A 17,999-nucleotide genomic window follows, 5' to 3' on the forward strand; every position below is an offset into this window, starting at 1 on the left:
TGCCCCGCGGCCTTTGCACCTCACCTGCTCAGAGCGAGAGAGTGCTCCGAACGGCTGCTGTATCCTGTGTCACAAAAGCACCTTTCTGCACAACAAGGCTTCAGAGAGCGGGCCACAGCACACTGGTTCTCCCCGGGTCAGCTCCAGCCGCCTGTAGTTAGGTTTCAGACCTCCCCCTGCACCTCCAGCAGACGCTCATTGGTGGGGCTGTGCAGGTGGCCCAAGCCTGGCAGACATATGAGTGAGACCAGGAGCTGAGGGCACCACCACTAAAGAGGATAAATGACTGTGGCACTTATGCATCGCAGGGTGAGTCGAACATAATCATGCATTTTCAATGTTTGTTCTGCTGTTGCATTTTTAAATGAATGGATGGAATTTTAAATATAACATACTATATAATTTTCAATCAACTTGTATAAGAAGCTGAGATACATCGGCTGCAAATTTGTGTAACTTGAAATGAAATGTTGTCTAACTGCAGTGAACCATGAGGATTGTTCGATCCACACTTGTGGTTATTCTGGTCATTTTTACGGTGGGCTTCTGTGTTGAAGCTAAAACTACACCAAAGCCTAAATACCAATACACCAAGAAGCCAGCTCCACAGGTGACCATGCCCAGTCCCACCACTACCAGCAAGCCCAAGACCTTGAAAATAGTGGTGACACCCAGCCCCCCGCCAGCCCACCCAGCACCCATCATGGAAGGGACCACCTATCCCAGCCATGCTTATCCTCCAGACTATAACAGCCACACTGAGACCCCAGGGGCAGCCCCAGACAACTACACGCTGGACTATAATGAGTGCTATTTTAACTTCTGTGAATGTTGTCCCCCTGAACCTGGTCCCAGGGGACCAAAGGGAGACCAAGGCTTGACAGGTACAGTAGCTTTGTCTATTTTAGTTTAATTCAGAATGTTTTATCATAGTATTTTATATTCTCTGTGATTAAATTTAGGTGCACCAGGTGAACGGGGACTTGTAGGATCACCTGGTTTACCAGGACCACCTGGAATAAGTGGTCCCATCGGCCTTAAGGGAGACAAAGGTAGTCTTTTCTAGCACATATGTTCATGGAAATACATTTTTTGCATTGTATGTTGTGCTTCAATTTTTAGGGGAAAAAGGTGACAGAGGGAACAGTGGTCCAGCAGGGTCACCTGGGAGTCTAGGAAAACCAGGACAAAAGGGTAAAAAAAATAAAAAAATAAATTTTATATATATATATATATATATATATATATATATATATATATATATATATATATATATATATATATATATATATATATATATATATATATATATATATATATATATATATATATATATATATATATATATATATATATATTTATATTTATATTTATATTTATATTTATATTTTGTTGATTGATGGGTCCTTCTTTGTCCATAGGTGAGGTTGGTGCAAAAGGTGAAAAGGGTGACATTGGACTACATGGGGTCAAAGGTGAAGTTGGTGCGAAAGGCGAGCCAGGTGTGAACGGAACAGCAGGAGAGAAAGGAGAGCCAGGCAAAGAGGGTCCGTCGGGACCTGTTGGGCCTGGGCCAAAAGGAGAGAAAGGGGACAAAGGTGAATGTGGCACATTTGGAGAAAGAGGTCCTAAAGGTGAAAAGGGTGAGCCAGGACCTGCTGGAGTTCAGGGTCCCATGGGTATCCCAGGAAGCAATGGCAAGCATGGTATCCCTGGTCCTGTCGGAGTCAGAGGGGATCCAGGAATTCCCGGACCCAAGGGCGAACCAGGGTTAAGAGGTCCCCAAGGTCCACCTGGGATGAGGTTTCCTGGGCCCAAGGGTGACAGGGGTTATCCTGGTATGAGAGGGGAGCGGGGCATGAGAGGCTTTAAAGGAGCAAAAGGTACTAGTATTGTCCTAAAACGCTCAGCCTTCAGTGTGGGTATCTCTCCCAGAAAGTCCTTCCCTCCCTCTGGATTCCCTATCCGCTTTGACAAAGTTTTTTACAATGAAGAAAACCATTTCAACATCACCACTAACACATTCACGTGTGTCTACGCTGGGGTGTATGTGTTCTCGTTCCACATCACTGTCCGTAATCAGCCTCTGAGGGCCACACTAGTTGTGAATGGCTCTCGGAGAGTGCGGATCCGGGACTCCCTGTATGGGCAGGACATTGACCAGGCCTCCACTCTGGTGGTGCTGCAGCTGAACGAGGGGGACCAGGTGTGGGTGGAGACGCTCAGAGACTGGAACGGGGTCTATGCTAGCACTGAGGACGACAGCATCTTCTCTGGATTCCTGCTTTACCCTAACAGTGTCTGAATATCTGTGTTATCTCTCACAAAGCCAAATTTTAGGTATGCTACTTAGGGACTGCTTGTTTTGTATACAAAAACATAATTTTACCACCAAGATCAGTCAGTGGTATAATGTTTTCATGTTGCCTAATATTTAGCATAATAAATGTTATTTTAATTTCTGTAGTTAAACAGTTTGTACAGTCACTGATTAAATGAACAATCCCATAAAACCATTTAAGAAAACAGTGAGTTTGTCATGTTTTACCAACACAGAATATTTCAACATCCCTCTTTATAAAACCTCTCTAATATGTAAAAAGGGAATATTTGCTTACTGAATGAGAACTGAACTTCTCACATGCAGTTCTCTTCACCACATTTTTGCTTCATTCACCTTTGTTTTTTTTTTTTGTTTTTTTTTTTGCTGTTTTACTTTTTTTTTTTATACATCCAAATATTTGATGAAGATATCTTTATCTGTGTTGCTTAATCTACACCCAAATAGCAATGCCCCACTTCTTCTTCTTTTTTAAAAATACTAGCCTATTTAAAAAACGTGCTTCTTCTCATGAAGGGGTGTGGTATTGTTTGTGTAGAATCAATAAATAATAAGAATTAAAATCCTGCCTAAAACACAGCATGCAAGAAAAAAAAGCACTTCAAGTTGTTTATTAAAGCATTTTAAACAACTGGCACGAAAATGTCAATACCCAACATGATATGTACCATTTAAAAGGTTTTAGGCTCACTCCACCGGGACAGGCCGAGCTGTGACACCTTGGCTTGGCATTTGAATGTTCCCCTTATCCTCTCAATCACAGCATAGTTGTCAGAAGTTGGGGTTCCATGTCGGTTGTTGTTGATGTAGAAATAGTAGATGACAGGAGGAGCAGGGTCGGGAATATTGTAGCTAAGCATACATATGAGCTTAAGCTTAGACAAAGAACGCATCTCCTTATCATCAACGATAAACAAAGTGGGCTGCGTCAGAGGCTCTAAGAGAGAAAAGAAATGATTGAGAAAACATGTTGTAGTATACAGCCATTTAGTCCCGTGCCACTTGTCCCACTTATTTAGAGCATTTCCCACGTATTTACTTGTTCCACATGAAAAGTATACAATAATCAAATTTACATAGAAAACTGGAAATTTTACGGGCCAAAAAATTATCTCTTTTGAGGGGGCCCTGTCCTTTTGTATTGGTGTGATCTACTAATACACATATGTCAAACTCAAATGTGGCCCTCCAAATCGTTTCATGTGGCCCTCGACAGGGTAAACTGAAAGGTATGATGGTCTTAAAATGTAATTTTATCAGGAGATCAGCAGTTACACAGCCACATTTTTACATCTAGGCTAATGCATATGCAATATTTGTAACTTGAACAAGTAATAAATACAGAAACAGTTAATTAACAAGTTAAAAAAGTAGTTTGATTTATTTTACATCCGGCCCTTTGAAGGCAGCTATTTTGCTAATGTGGCCCCCGGTGAAAATATGTTTGACACCCCTGTACTAATAGTATGTGATCTGCAATCCAAAGCTCTGTGTTTTAAGGGCTGGACATTAAAAATAATACAGTTTTATAGCAGCCTATGTGTCACCCAAAATGTATCACATCTGTCCCATCAAGTCCCACTTTTACTTTAATTAATTAATTAAATTAGTCATCCTAGACAGAAAATAAGTCTTTGATTAAATCATAATTTTTATCTTACCTACAACTTTGACTGACACTTGAGCTGAAATGACCGAATATGTACGGCCATATTTATTCCAGGATGCTCTGCAGGTATACTGGCCCTGGTCCTCAAGAGTCAAATTGTTCAGGATAAATGTAGTATCCTCTCGTTCTATAACTTCCACATCATTTCGATAAAGGATCACCTCATGAATGGGATAGTTGTTTCGAACACGGCACGTTATGTTCAATGGGTGTCCAACAATAGCCTGGGATGGGACATCTAAGATAGCCCAACCCCCTAGACAAAAAAAAAAAAAAGAAAAGTTTATTCATATTGAGTTATATATTGAGTTATATTATAATGTATTACAAATGTTATAGTCATATACAGTAATAGTTCAATCAAATATGATATAGGCAGCTACCACAGTAGACAGTACACGCTCCTGGCCTAGTTTACATAAGGACTTCAAAAGGGTCAAGTGTGGTATGGGTGGATCTGTATTTATCAATCAGGGGTGATATGCACACACCCTTGCAAGTAAATTAGAATACTGTGCCCGCATAATCATATAAAAAAGGCTCAAAATATGCCATTTCTTTTTTCAGATATAATATTTCAATCATTTCTTTGTTTATTAATCTAAACTCATTGGGAGCAGTAATATCATTATAACTTACCATCTGCGTTGATTTCTACTGGCAAACTTCGGAAGGTTGGTATGTCTATTACAGCTGTGTCTCGGTAACCTTGACAGTAATACTTCCCATTGTCTTTGGTCTTGATGTTCCTCAAAACCAGTTTTTCACCAAAATGTGGTAGTTGGTCGGGTCCTTTGTACCAGGTGAAGGTCCAGATTGATTTGTAGGGAGTGGCAGGAGGAACGCATTTCAGTGTCACTGCCTCACCAGTGAAGACCTTTGAAGATCCTGTGATGATCTCCACTATGGGCTGATGTGCTGCATGTGTTACAGGGTCTGTAAAAACACACACACACACCCACACACACACACACCCCCACACCCACACACACACACAGACATCATACATTCAAAATGTATAAATAATAACCATGCTGTACATTTTTTTAAATTTTGCTTTTCAATGGTTTGGTACTCACTTTTCCAGTATATAAGAAGCACTATAGAAAACACTAAATTAGAAATACTTGTAAGTTAGTATCATGCAAAAAATGAATGTATATAAATGAATGTATAATGAATAGGTCAAACTCACTGAAAAGTGAAGACATGCGATCCATTGTGATGAAACCTAGACTGTGAGAAGAAAGATTGTCTTGTATAGTGCCAAGGGAAGTGAAAGTCATTCTGCCTTTATAAACATCCTTTGCTCAATCATGACCCGCCCAGTAAATTTACAAAGACTTAGCTTTTACCTTAAACACTAGAGCTGAACAAAATGACAATAATAACTGATTTATTTGTGATCTGATCACTCTGATATCATTATATTGTGATTTTGTACTTCTAAACAAGCTTTGCAAAGCATTATTTATTTTACTCAGTTATACAATATGCCAGTCAGATTGTAATACAACCTACTGAAAAAGAATACTGAACAAACTTTAGTCTGATACCATTTTGTTTTTTATTAATTGTCAGCACACACCCATAGATGCAAATAAACCAATACTGCCCCAATAAGTTACATTTAAATAGAAGACAGTATTGTTTTTCCATGTCATAAACCTATAAGGTTGCGAAGATAATGTTCAAAACTTAAAAACATCGCATAAATGGCTTCTGCATACAGTGCAATACAGTTATTCAAGCGGTTGTTAAAATCTGGATTAAAATCTTTTTGTCAAATTCAAAGAGAACAAACATTACATATACTGAAAAAAAGCCATGAAATAAATGTAACACAAGAGAACAGCACGGTTCTGTCATTAACAGTGAGATCCTTAAGGTTCCTTCATTTAACAGATCTCAAACAAGAGAATGGGCCAATGAATAAATAAATGGTAATTTTGTACAAAGACGAGACAATTGAAATGTGAGGTCTGGAGCACTGTCAGATTTGTGAGGTCATATCTAACTGTCAGTGTTATTGCATCAAAAAGAATCAATAACCTGCACCTTATAGAAAAATAAAATTAATTTTAAACACCCATTTACGACTAGAGATGTAGATGTCGCATCAACAAGACTACAGTCATACATTAGGGCTCCTATGGAATAACGGAACAAATAGGAAAATGTCCATACGACGGAAGTGCTTTCATGCAAACCTCCGCACTCTCCACAGTGAGTAGATAGATGCACACAGCATGGGTCACAAGCATGAACAACTTTTTAGTGACAAAAGGAAGTTATTGAGAAAACTGGAACTTCTTCATTCTCAGAAAACAAAACTATTGTCAACTGACTTACATTCAGGAAGAGCTTTTAAAACTAGAATGTCAGCATAAAAGGATTAACTGCACAAGAAAAAATGTTGATATATTATGCTATGTATGTCAAATTATCTCAAAACAAATATCAATTTATATGATTAATTATTGTTTTGAGTTAAATTACATTTATCATCACAAAATGTATTTGGACCTGTTTTCATTTAAATTGTTATTGTCATTTTAGGTGTGGCTTCATAAATGCCAGAAGATAAAATTAGGATAAGTATCATTAATACAGCAACAGCTGTATTCAATATTATTAGTGTTCTGTGGGTCCTAAAAGTGACTGTATGTTTTAAATCAAATGCCTAATAGTTTCGAACATTAAGGTGGAAGAAGGATGGACTAAAATGCTATGGACATTAACCAGCAAACACTTGTGGTTGCAGAGGTGGGGGCAGCAGCTCATTCTCTACATTCTCAGAGTCTATGGCAGATGCAGAGGTGGAGGTTGCTGGGTTTGGAAGGTCCTGTGGAAAGCTCTCCAAAACGTTCTGCACCTTTTGCTCAACCTCATCTGTCCAATCGATGAGGTCACTCTCTAGCTGCCGTGCCTTCTCAATGACGCGGTCCTGCCTTTCCCCTAAACCAGTTAAAAGATCCAGGCGTTTGTGGACCTGGTTGAGGGCAGAGCTGCCAGGGGATTCGGTGGAGGCACTGGCTCCCTGTGGCCAGTGAGGAGAGGCTTGTCCGGACATGTAGAGCTCAAACTCCTCAGTACTCAAATTCAGAGACTGACCATCCAGCTTTTCAATAAAGGCCACTGCACAACACTGAAGAGAGATGACAGCATGTTACTACAAGACTTAAGTTCAAAGAATAAGGGTTGGTTTTGTAATCTTTTAGTTTAAATTTAATTAAATTTAATTCCTGGTTTAAATTAAACTCATATTGTATTTGTACCATTTTTGAGCTGGTTAATAGACTGTATTTTATAATTTTTATTACCAGGTTAGTGAAGTAGTATCCATCCTCTCCAGTCATGAGCCTGCTGGGGTTGCAAAAGCGAGTGATGTATTGGATGTTGGACTGCAGTCGTGGAGGGTTTGCTTTCAGGACTATGTAAATTAGTGTGGGGAGAAAGTCGTCTGCTGATGCTGCCTCCTTTTTGCTGATTTTTATTGCATTAAAGATGTGCTTGCTGCAGCGAGTTATACAACTGAGCTTGTCTTTCGGCACACGCTTGGAATCCATTTCAATGACATCTGTGGATACAACCATTTGTCCATTAAGTACAATCCTACTTTAAAAACATGCTATGTAATGCTATGGGCTATCCATGCTTCACCTGTGATTGCTTTGACCACACTGTCTGAGACCTCTGGAATCTCCTCATCTACAGGAACACACAGCATCTCAATTGTGACCCAATGCAAGGCCCTTTAAGAAAAGCAGCAAATTGATTCGATAAAGAATGAAACATAATGGAGAAGTATACGTCTAATGTAAGAGAGATACGCATTTTTGTTCTGACCTAATCCTTTTCTGAATTGCCAAATCCTTCTTTTCATCATCAGTGGTCTCGGGACAAAAAACCTCTTTGTACAGTCGAGTCATCATATATTTTTCAACTGCATCCATAACATTCTCGACATGTTCAGTGGAACCTTGTAAAATACACAATTATAATTATAATTATATTATGAGTTATTACTAACTTGCTTTTACAAAGTGGAATACCTTTAAATTGTGTCTGCAAGCGGTCAGATAAGTTTTGGTAAAAATCCTGGACACACTCTGACAATTCATCAGCACCCATTTCCTATAAAGATAAAACATACATTACCTGTTCAACTGTTAAACAGAAAGAGATACATGAACAAAATGTATATTAAAAAAACAGTACTTACTCGCTTATACACCATGCTTTCAGTGAAAGCCCGACATTGTTTAAAAATCTCCCTGCCAGACTTCAGTGGCTTAAGAAAGTCTATAAACTCTCTTGTTGCATGGTCTGTGTCAGCTGAAGAATGACGACTTGATGAAGAACTAGGACTTGGAGTGGACTGAGAGTCAAAAGCATCTGTAAACATAGGTGTTATTTAGTGTGGGAGATACTACAATAAGTAAAAATTAAAAATGTAGACCGTCAACAACAAAATTGTACAAACTAATGAAGGGTGTTTTCACACTGCCTCGTTAGGTCAACATAAAAGAGTGTCTCCACAACTCCACTAATGTGTGAGGCCAAGGGTATACCTTTTTTTGGTGGAGTCTTGGTTGAAGGAGTAAAAAACTTTGTGACTGTGTTGACTTTGCTGGATTTTTCTTTTGTTTTTCTTTCTTCAAACTTGCTGAAGGGTGTTATAGCTGGTTGAGATTGTGGTGTCCTCTGTCTGCTCACATAAGCTTCTTCTTCTTCTCTCTGCAGCCTGTAAAGAATAGAAAATAGTATGGCTGCAGCTAACTATTATTATATTAATCAGTTTATCCATATTTTTTGGATTACTTGGTTAGTCATTAGATTGTGAAATGTTTCATCAAATTTGCCCCAGATGAAGATAAAGTGATGTTGCTTGATTGTTGTTTTTTCAACAAAAACAGTTTGTACACTGCCCTATCTGAGTCATCAAAACCCTCCTGTCTGCATACATATGGCATGTATTGGCTTTTTATTTCCTTTAGTAAATTACTTAACAACTATATAATAATTCATAACTTGTGATTAATCCAATGAGTTGACAAACAATTGTGTGTGTGTGTGTATATGTATACTTGTATGTATACTAATTATATATATATATATATATATATATATATAAACAAAAGCACCAGAAAGTAAGATAATGACTCTAAATTCAATCTTCGTAGTTGACAGGACTGAGATTCTAATCCCAAAACATATACTACTGTTTTAGCAGCAGCAGAAAAACTGCTGCTTTCATTACACGTGATGATGATGATGTGATTGGTTCTTTATAGCATCTCTATCCTTATCCCTTTCTCTCTTGGGTCTCTCTCTCTCCTTGGATACGGGTCTATTTGGGTGTGGGAACATTATGCAATAGCATAAACTGTAAATACATACTGCATGCAAGAGCAGTAAATAAATTAAATAAATTATCACAAAAAACAACCTTTCAGCAAGTTCCCAGTCCTCTTGAATTTGTTTTTGTCTTTCTCGTTGGTTTTCCTCTCTCCAGCACTTTGAGCAGAGACCCTGCCAAGCAGTGTTGCCATAAAAACCACATCCTTTTTTGCAGAGAAGCTCGGATTGGTCCAAATGGATTCCACGCCGTTCAGTTCGCTGGCTCATTGTGTTCACTGAAGCAGGCAAACATGAGAATAATTAAGTGTAAGGCTGTGCAATCAACCACAGTTATTAGAGAGAAAAATAGTCATTTCTAATCGCCAATGATCAGCTTGGGTCTTTATAACTAAAGAGCTATAGCCAATCCATTATCAGTAAAAGCATGTGGGTTGGTGCAGAGTTCAGTTCAGTTCTCTGTGTTAAATGGCAATGATTAAAAGTCTGTTTTGTTTATGCTCAGAAATTAATATTGAGCAACGAAGACAAAATCGAATCAATATGAGGAAAACATTTTTTTTGACATTTTGCCCAGCCCTAAAGTATTGTTTTCAATCATTAACACTTGGTAACTCTTGGTTATGAAGACCAGTAATTTCAGAGTAAATCGCGCTGGTAATATGTGTTCTCAGAATGTATTCAAACAATTATTATTATTATTTTTTTTATCTTGTCAAGCAGCCCAAATTCAGTATGATACATTTTCTTCAATTAAACTTGATTCTCACATTTAAGTCCATTGAGTGCATACATTCTGTACAGTCAGTGTCAAACCGTCTCTGCAGCTAGTCAGATTTACATTAAGATACACAACCCCTGAGTAAGAATTTTATCTAAAGCAACTTCACTGGATATTTTAAAGGTCAGAGTGCGCAGAGTTGGGCTGAGGGAGGGACATCCAGAAATGTTGTAGCCCCGTGATTAGTGCTTAGCTAAAAAGGATTAGCCTATAACAAAACGTAGGCTAGTCTTACACAGACAGTCCACGGCGACTACAGTAGTACTATAAATTATTTGTTGCTCTAACCAATTACGTGCTCTACACGGTTTATAACAGTAGAAATCCGTATCATGTGCCGTGTTAACGTTACTATGCAATAGGGCAGGCTATCATTAGAGATAGGTTAGCTAATTATTCGGCTAACTTCGCTAGCAGGGTAACAAAATAACAGGGTGACTGTGATGATGACAGTCGCAATTATTCAATGTTGTATTTGATCTGTACGTACTCTTCTTTTCGCTGTTTGCAGAAGATATAGGGAATTCTTGATGGTTGTCCCAGCTCCAGTCCAGTTTGGGTGGATGTTTACATTAGCCAAGCGGCTAGCTCCTATCCGCTGCCATTTTGTCTGTTAAAGATGTTCCTCCTTGATGTTTTACATAGGACTGTGTGCTGCTGCCACCTAGCGGTGTAACCATAGACTGTACTGGGTGTAACCCCGTATGAAAAATACAACTCTTTATTAAAAATGCGATTTCTTTAATGAACAATAGTAATAGTAACAATGCTTTTCAAATTAAATAATAATTAAAAATAATTATTATTTTCAGGCAGCCCATTCCAAACCAATATAATGCATATAGATACATACCATAATGATCAACTTAAATAAACTTAATCTAAACTGAAAACTGTTAAAGTTCCCTGATCCTCATCCTGACCTATTCATTATGAAATATGAAAACCCCGATTTCAAATCAGATCAACTACATCACACGTGTCACTGAAGTGTAAAAACAGGAAATGCATTACGCACAGGTTGCGTTTTAGTTCACTCAAGTGGATGTACAGGACTGGCGTTGGTGTGGCACATCTTTACAAGACACCTAAAAATGGCAGGTAAATGGCAGGAGCTGGATTGGCACATTGAGCGTAGAATTTACGCCATTTTGACCGTATGTAGGGATAAGTGCTTGAGGACTTTGTTTACTTTCACTTTCATTGTTGCGTCTGTGAGTTTGTGTCGTTGCATGCTCTTTTCTAAAAAAAAAATCACTATATTAATTATGTCTACACATGGTTTGACCTATGACTTCTTTGCCTAAACTCATGAGTATATTTGTTTTATCTCATAGAAGAGCTTGCCAAATTGAGGACCAAGTTTGTGAGCAAAGTGTCAAAGGAAATAGTTAACCAGCTTCTTGACAACCTGCTGGAAGACAAAGTAATAAACTCTGGAGAGAGAGAATCAATAATAGAAGAGCATCAAACTACAGCTGACAAGGCAAGGCAAACTATAGACACTGTGATCAAGAAAGGAAATAAGGCCAGTAACAGGCTGATCCATCATCTTCAAAATTGTGACCCCACTCTCCATGAAGACCTTTGTAAGTCCTGTATTTACACTGTCAAAAACGGTAAGCAGCATAAGATCATGTGCATGGTCTTGTCTTCATGTTAGACACAAATCACATGTTTCTGCATCTAAAACTGTGTAGCTACGCAGGAGTCTCAGGTCCTGCAGGAATTCTCATCCACACTTATAAAATCCAAAGAGACATTTTGGAAGGAAAAACAAAACAATAAAGATGTATGTTCAAATCAAGTATATTATTCAAACAACTCCCAGACAAAAGCTTATAGGCTATGTATTACATTATTATATGATTTGTTTTTTAGATCTATCCAGTGACCTTAAATTCGTCAAAGAATCGTGTGGCTCTGCTCATCACTAACATCACTTTTGCGGATAAAATGAAAAACAGAGCTGGAGCGGAGAAAGATGAAGAGAATATGGAGAAATTGCTCACTGATCTGGGATATGAAGTGGTCAAGTACAGAGACCTCACTGCAAAGGTAACCATATAGAAGGTGTATTATTATGATTGGTATTATTTTAGGTATACATGTATTTAGTTTTTTACTTTCACAGCAAATGGATAAGGGCCTGGTTCAATTCTCCAACCATTCTAAGCTCAAAGAGACAGACAGTGTGTTTGTGGTCATCATGTCCCACGGCAAACTTGGGGTCGTCCTTGGTGTCAATTTCAAAAAAGATCCTTCCCCGGGAGAGGAACCAGATGAACTGCCCATTAACAACATTTACAAGCACCTGAATGCAAAAAACTGCCCTGAGCTGGTGAACAAACCCAAGATCATTGTCATCCAGGCCTGCAGAGGAGGCAAGTCTCATTACTCCAGACGAAACTTAAGAATTTGTGTTTATTGCAAAAAATAATGTATGGATTTTCTAGATAATGTATGCATTTGGTCACACTTTACAGAGGATGGAGGGTCAGTGATTGTGTGTGACAGTGTGGATGATGAGTCTGCAATGGAAGAAGACATTGAGGAGGATAAAGTGCAGCGCATACACAAAGAAAAAGATTTTATCGCTCTTCTCTCTTCCACTCCTGGTCAGTCGATTATCATCAGCAAATTATGGATCATAAAACAACCATTTTTAATGTTTTTTGTTTCTTTTTTAAATAGATACGGTTTCATACAGACACAAATTAGAAGGCTCTTTCCTTATGAAGTTCACCATTGAAGTTTTCAATACCTTTGCTCACATCTATGATGTTGAGGAGCTCTTTCGAAAGGTTGGTTGTAGTCACATTGTATTAAATGAATTCTATCTGATATCATGGTTTTGTTACTGAAATGTTATGATTGTTCTGCAGGTCATGGGGCGATTTGAAGATTCATCTCATCCATTTAGGCAAATGCCGACTAAAGACAGATGCACTTTAACTCGTAAATTCTACTTATACCCGGGTCTCAATCATATGAGCTAAAACACTTTCCCCCTCTTCTTCTATTTTTAATGGCTGATTCAAATTTTCTGGTGTAATGTTGAGATCAACCATCAAACATAAAACAGTTTTTTCAACTTATAAACCAAATCTTGTGTAGTTTGAACCTGTTATCATATATACATTAAATACAGTTTTTCACATCATTCCTACATTTTACAGTGTGGTAGTCTGTGAAGAACCTCTGTTCTGACAATGAAGCATTAAGCCATGTTTGTTGTAGGCCTATGATAATGACATCACAGAAAAATGACATTTTTTATATTAAATGGTGCGTAATTATGGTAGAAAAAAAATCTCAATTATGTTACAATTATACAATATTATACAATTATTCAGAATCTGACACAGGGACCTACTGACGTCAGATCGTTTTGGTGCTAAGTAGTTTTGAACTCTTGAGTGTGTCCAGTTAATATATAATGAAAACAAACAGAAGTGTATGTTTTTCCCTTCGGACAAAATTTACTTGAAAAAATCTTGACAGAAACAATATACACAATACAACACAAGGCAACAAGTTGTATAGGCAACATGGTAAACATAATAATTTGTTTATGTCACCAGTCAATCATGCACATATTTTCTTGTCTAAAATTGCTTGACAAAAGACAGATTAAAGCTTAGGATTTTGAAATAAAAACATACAGTACAACAGGAGTTAAACATCTTATTTCATTTGAACATACTGGCTGTGTTAGAGAGACTTATTTATCAGCATACATTTATAAAACAAGGACACAAGTGGCTCCCTCTTTGTCACAGAATTCAACTCAATCAAACTGTCACAAAACATCATGTTCTGCATGCGCTCACCCGCTCAAGACTGGAGTCAGAGGCTGCAAGACCAGCTCAAGTGATTTTGTAATTAATGGATAGATCAGTTATTTGCCAGGTGAAGAAAAATTGTTACACCGGAGTGCAAATAGATTCTCATTCTCAAAAGTGCAACTTTAATTGTATGTATTTTTCTCACAAAGTTCAGCACCAAACAAAGTCAGACTCTGCATTCCCACAGACAAGGTGGGTGAAATAAACTCCTGCAAAGGGCAAACGTTTATACCAACTGAATAAAACATGACATTCTTAAATAAAGATCTTATGGTTTCACAATCTGAAATATATCAATATTGTTTGAAGATTTTTACTCACCTGGCAGCATCACATTTCTTCCCATTTACAAAGTAGGACCAGATTAAAACTAATATTCCACTTAAAGGAACAAATAGTGTATAAACATGCTATTTTTGCGCTATGTCAGAGAGAACAGACAACATAACAAAATGAAAACAACACTGTTGAATACTGACCTGTAACGTTTGCCTTTACAGCTGGAATGTACCATTAGTAGTGTACCATTTCACATATTACAACACTCAAGATAACAGTTTGCAGCACTACGGTTTTACAAAATAGCAACTCATGCGAAAAACACCTCCGGTCTGTGTCCACTGAGTAAAATCTACTGTACATCATGTTGGAGACAGAGGTTGACCACAAAACTGTAAAAATGTGGTGTGTATTTGCTCTTGTACAGCTGCCATTGTGTGTCTCTAGCCCAGTGTGCCTCCGACTACGGAAGCAACGACAATGCCCAGGATCACACAGCATATAATAATCATGATTTTCTTCTGTTCAGTGTAAACAAGTGGAGAGCGTCCAAAGCAGCATTATGGAGACAGAAAGGGGTTTGTTATTAAGGAGAAAACGTAACATTACAGTGTACATTCAAATGCATCATTACACCCAGACCCAGAGTTAAAACAAAGAGCAGATGAAATATTCAGTATAAATGTGAAATATTTAATGACTGAAAAACAAAAGGATGTTGGATAAAGTCAAATTAAAGCTTATGATAAGTTCTATTAGTTGCCAATATATAAAGAATAGTTACAATCTCTTCATGGCCTAGCACCAAAGTACATCTCTGAGGGACAGTCTTCCTAAAGATGTGGGACAGGCCTCTACATTAACAATGTTTAATCCAGGCTTCAAAAGGTTCTGTTTAGCTGTGCATATGACTGAAAGGTTTTTATTCTGCACCCTTCTCTTATAATGCTAATTTGTGTATAAATTGTGCTATACAAATAAACTTGCCATGCCTTGCCAACATAAGATTAATGATAAAAAACAACAACAAAACATCTTGATATGAGATACCACATAGTTGCTGTATAATTTTAATCATAAATGGCGTGAAAATGTGAAATTGTGACTGTATAAACGTAATACTTATTTAATTATGCTTTTGTGGATCTGATTTGAATGTTTTTCTTATTCTGTAAAGCACTTTGTGTATGTATAAATTGTGCTATACAAATAAACTTGCCTTGCCGTACCTACATAAGGTTAATGTTAAAAAAATAAATAATAGTAATATAATCTTAAATAATAATGTAAAAACAGATCATTTAGTACTAATAGTGTGGAATATGTTTCTGCTTCACTGTACTTTAAAGTAACATTTATTTTATTTACCTAATTGTTCAATCAAAAAAAGAGTTTTGCAGACATAACATGTTTTTAAAATGTGCCCAATCAAGACTTGGACAACATTTCTTAGATTTAGTACCCTCCTATAAACAGAGACAAGCTGCAGCATGCACACAACATCTGGACACAATGCTGCTGGACACAAAAGTGCATGCATTTACAGCACAGAGAGTTCACTTTGAGTTCATAACTTGACATAATGTGTTTAAAGGTGCACAGTGTAACTTTTCTGTTGGGGGAGTCACCTGCTTGTCTCCATGTTATTTCTTTGCTTATGGTCCACGCCACAGCAGTGCATTGAACTTATCTTGTATTCATTTGCAGGTGTTTTAATTCCTCAGAAATATCTTGAAAGACGTGCATTTTTACTCATAGATCTGACAAGTAAGATTGTAACATCAGACACCGTATCTCGTCTTCAGTTCAGTTTTAAGGCCATCAAAGTTGAAAGACATGGCCTTCTACAGAGATTAATTCCAATGACCTGACTTCAGCTCATTTTAGTTCTTTTTATTCATGGGTTGGGTCATCTTTGCAACTAAATAACAAGATCTCTATGAAGACAAGCAAGCAGACCCTGCAACTGAACATACTACACCTTTGAATAGGGCCAACATGTCATTTTAGTTTTTCTTTGAATAAATAAAATAAATATAAACAAGTTTTTTCTACATTTCTTATTCCTCAAGCAAGACCCACTGCCAGGGAAATAATTACAATGCCCAGACAAACAGCAATGCATCCTCCAATTAGGAACACTTTCTGCAAGGAGAGATAGGAAACGGTGTAAAAATGACCTGTTCTGCTTAAAGATGCTAAAATATAATGGGGAAAAGTGAAAGTACAGAAGAAACACCTTTTTTTTTTCTTTTTTTTTTTTTTAAGCTTTTTCTATTACTGTTATGAACCAAGAGGGGGCAGACTCACTCCACTTTAGACCAGACCGTCAATTATCAACACAACATTTCTTCTCCAAATGAACTCAATGGCACTATGGCACTATGCACTACATACACTGTACATGCCACACAGACCACACACACAGGCCATGCTTCTATTTGCCAGTTGCTAAAGCATGCACTTGTTAACTGGCTTATGACTCACCCTTCGCGCTTTACTTTGGTATTTAACTGCCTTCTTAGTGTCTGATACTGCTCTCTCCACATAGTCTACTGAGTGCTCCACGTTATATTCTATGCGGTCTATCATTTCACCCTTTCACAGATGAAGGTGAAGAAGAATACAGGCAGCAGTGGAAAAAAGTAGAGAAAAGACAATTGTTAGTGGTAATAAGTGCATTGTCCCACCTTTTTAGGCTTTTTAAACTTTTTGCATTTAGGGATGTTCTCTTTTGCATTTTCCACATAATTCTGAGCCCCTAAAACACAATGCTCAATGTTGTTCACCAGGTCACCCTGCATAAATAAAAACAGTTTATTAAAAAATACAATAGAGAACTTAAGGTCTAAGTCTTTCTGATAAGCATCTTGTTAATGGATTGTGATTCGTCAAATAGTATACCAATGTTAGCAGTGTGTTAAATGCATTTTCTAACTAAAACCTATTGTAATTGACAGATTTAGAGCTGTACATGATCGGGTCTTATCAAATTAGCTTTTACCATACAATTTGAAGACCTTTGAGTTAAACTGCAGATTGAGAGATACATCATTGATAAATTGAAAGATTGCACAGCACTTTATGCAAACTGCTGATAAATATTATTGTGTATGGGCAATAAAACAAGATGTTACCTTGCCATGTGCTTTCTTTTTTGTGCTTCGTGTTATTTTTAAGAGAACCAGGCAAGGACAGACAAATTAAATAAACCGTCCACTCCCTTACTGAATAGAAATGGTTAGTTGATCAAAGCAATTACACAAAACAAATTCAATTTAAGAATTATTAATACAATCATTACAAACAGTGCATTCAATATGACCCTTTCAGCACTGCCATTCACATCTTGCTCTCAAAGTGAATATTTCTGATAAAGCCAATGGTTCTCAGTGGGGGTTCAGCCCACACAATCATATTCACAATCACAAGCTCCAGGTCCTCGCATCACCTCAGGCTAAATATGGCACCAATGCATTGTGGGAAACATATGGACAGAGACATGTCCAGTGTGGCAAACGGAAATGTGAAAAACAAGAAAACATTTAATTCTCAAGCCTGCTCCACCATGGGCCAAAACTAATTGGTCCCAGTCTATTTTTACCAACATATTTTGCAAATGAGGATCCAGATGGAGCTGAAAATATATTATCCTTCCAACTCATTTGGCTATGATTGTGTTTAATATGAATTCATACTGTCAGAGTTTATTGTTATTCA

General features: G+C 37.5%; 5 protein-coding genes across 7 annotated transcripts in view; 2 read left to right on the forward strand and 3 right to left on the reverse strand.

The window, feature by feature from the left end:
- Positions 1 to 276: 276 nt before the first annotated feature.
- Positions 277 to 2,351, forward strand: otol1b (otolin 1b). Its single transcript, XM_033977431.2, has 5 exons — positions 277 to 309; positions 485 to 884; positions 963 to 1,052; positions 1,123 to 1,194; positions 1,422 to 2,351. The coding sequence occupies exons 2-5, from the start codon at positions 491 to 493 to the stop codon at positions 2,303 to 2,305; spliced, it is 1,440 nt and encodes a 479-aa protein (XP_033833322.2). The 5' UTR covers positions 277 to 309; positions 485 to 490; the 3' UTR covers positions 2,306 to 2,351.
- Positions 2,352 to 2,933: 582 nt separating this feature from the next.
- Positions 2,934 to 5,276, reverse strand: LOC117379774 (high affinity immunoglobulin epsilon receptor subunit alpha-like). Its single transcript, XM_033976483.2, has 5 exons — positions 5,206 to 5,276; positions 5,090 to 5,122; positions 4,650 to 4,946; positions 4,003 to 4,266; positions 2,934 to 3,278 (listed from the first exon to the last, which is right to left on the reverse strand). Exons 1-5 carry the CDS (start codon positions 5,228 to 5,230, stop codon positions 3,013 to 3,015), a joined length of 885 nt encoding a protein of 294 aa, XP_033832374.1. The 5' UTR covers positions 5,231 to 5,276; the 3' UTR covers positions 2,934 to 3,012.
- A 280-nt stretch (positions 5,277 to 5,556) lies between these two features.
- Positions 5,557 to 10,794, reverse strand: rabgef1l (RAB guanine nucleotide exchange factor (GEF) 1, like). Its single transcript, XM_033976479.2, has 9 exons — positions 10,643 to 10,794; positions 9,463 to 9,649; positions 8,585 to 8,757; positions 8,236 to 8,408; positions 8,066 to 8,147; positions 7,860 to 7,992; positions 7,674 to 7,765; positions 7,334 to 7,590; positions 5,557 to 7,158 (listed from the first exon to the last, which is right to left on the reverse strand). Coding segments are annotated over exons 1-9 (1,509 nt in total). The 5' UTR covers positions 10,644 to 10,794; the 3' UTR covers positions 5,557 to 6,747.
- A 389-nt stretch (positions 10,795 to 11,183) lies between these two features.
- LOC117379778 (caspase a-like) lies at positions 11,184 to 13,330 on the forward strand. Its single transcript, XM_033976489.2, has 8 exons — positions 11,184 to 11,253; positions 11,490 to 11,771; positions 11,853 to 11,944; positions 12,034 to 12,210; positions 12,287 to 12,536; positions 12,639 to 12,770; positions 12,847 to 12,956; positions 13,038 to 13,330. The coding sequence occupies exons 1-8, from the start codon at positions 11,247 to 11,249 to the stop codon at positions 13,149 to 13,151; spliced, it is 1,164 nt and encodes a 387-aa protein (XP_033832380.1). The 5' UTR covers positions 11,184 to 11,246; the 3' UTR covers positions 13,152 to 13,330.
- Positions 13,331 to 13,619: 289 nt separating this feature from the next.
- The window catches only part of stx1a (syntaxin 1A (brain)), a 34,285-nt gene continuing 29,905 nt past the window's right edge, over positions 13,620 to 17,999 (reverse strand). Inside the window, exons 9-11 of one of the 3 annotated variants that reach the window (XM_033976486.2) lie at positions 16,970 to 17,077; positions 16,767 to 16,877; positions 14,168 to 14,800 (exon numbers count right to left, since the gene is read on the reverse strand). In XM_033976486.2, the coding sequence (XP_033832377.1) occupies positions 14,723 to 14,800; positions 16,767 to 16,877; positions 16,970 to 17,077 (297 nt within the window). In that variant the 3' untranslated portion in view covers positions 14,168 to 14,722. Of the gene's footprint in view, positions 16,425 to 16,766; positions 16,878 to 16,969; positions 17,078 to 17,999 lie in introns of all 3 variants that reach the window. The other 2 variants (XM_055226063.1, XM_033976484.2) reach the window with 2 other exon arrangements.

Source organism: Periophthalmus magnuspinnatus, chromosome 13 (assembly GCF_009829125.3).
Source record: "Periophthalmus magnuspinnatus isolate fPerMag1 chromosome 13, fPerMag1.2.pri, whole genome shotgun sequence".
In the NCBI taxonomy this organism is placed as follows: domain Eukaryota; kingdom Metazoa; phylum Chordata; class Actinopteri; order Gobiiformes; family Gobiidae; genus Periophthalmus; species Periophthalmus magnuspinnatus.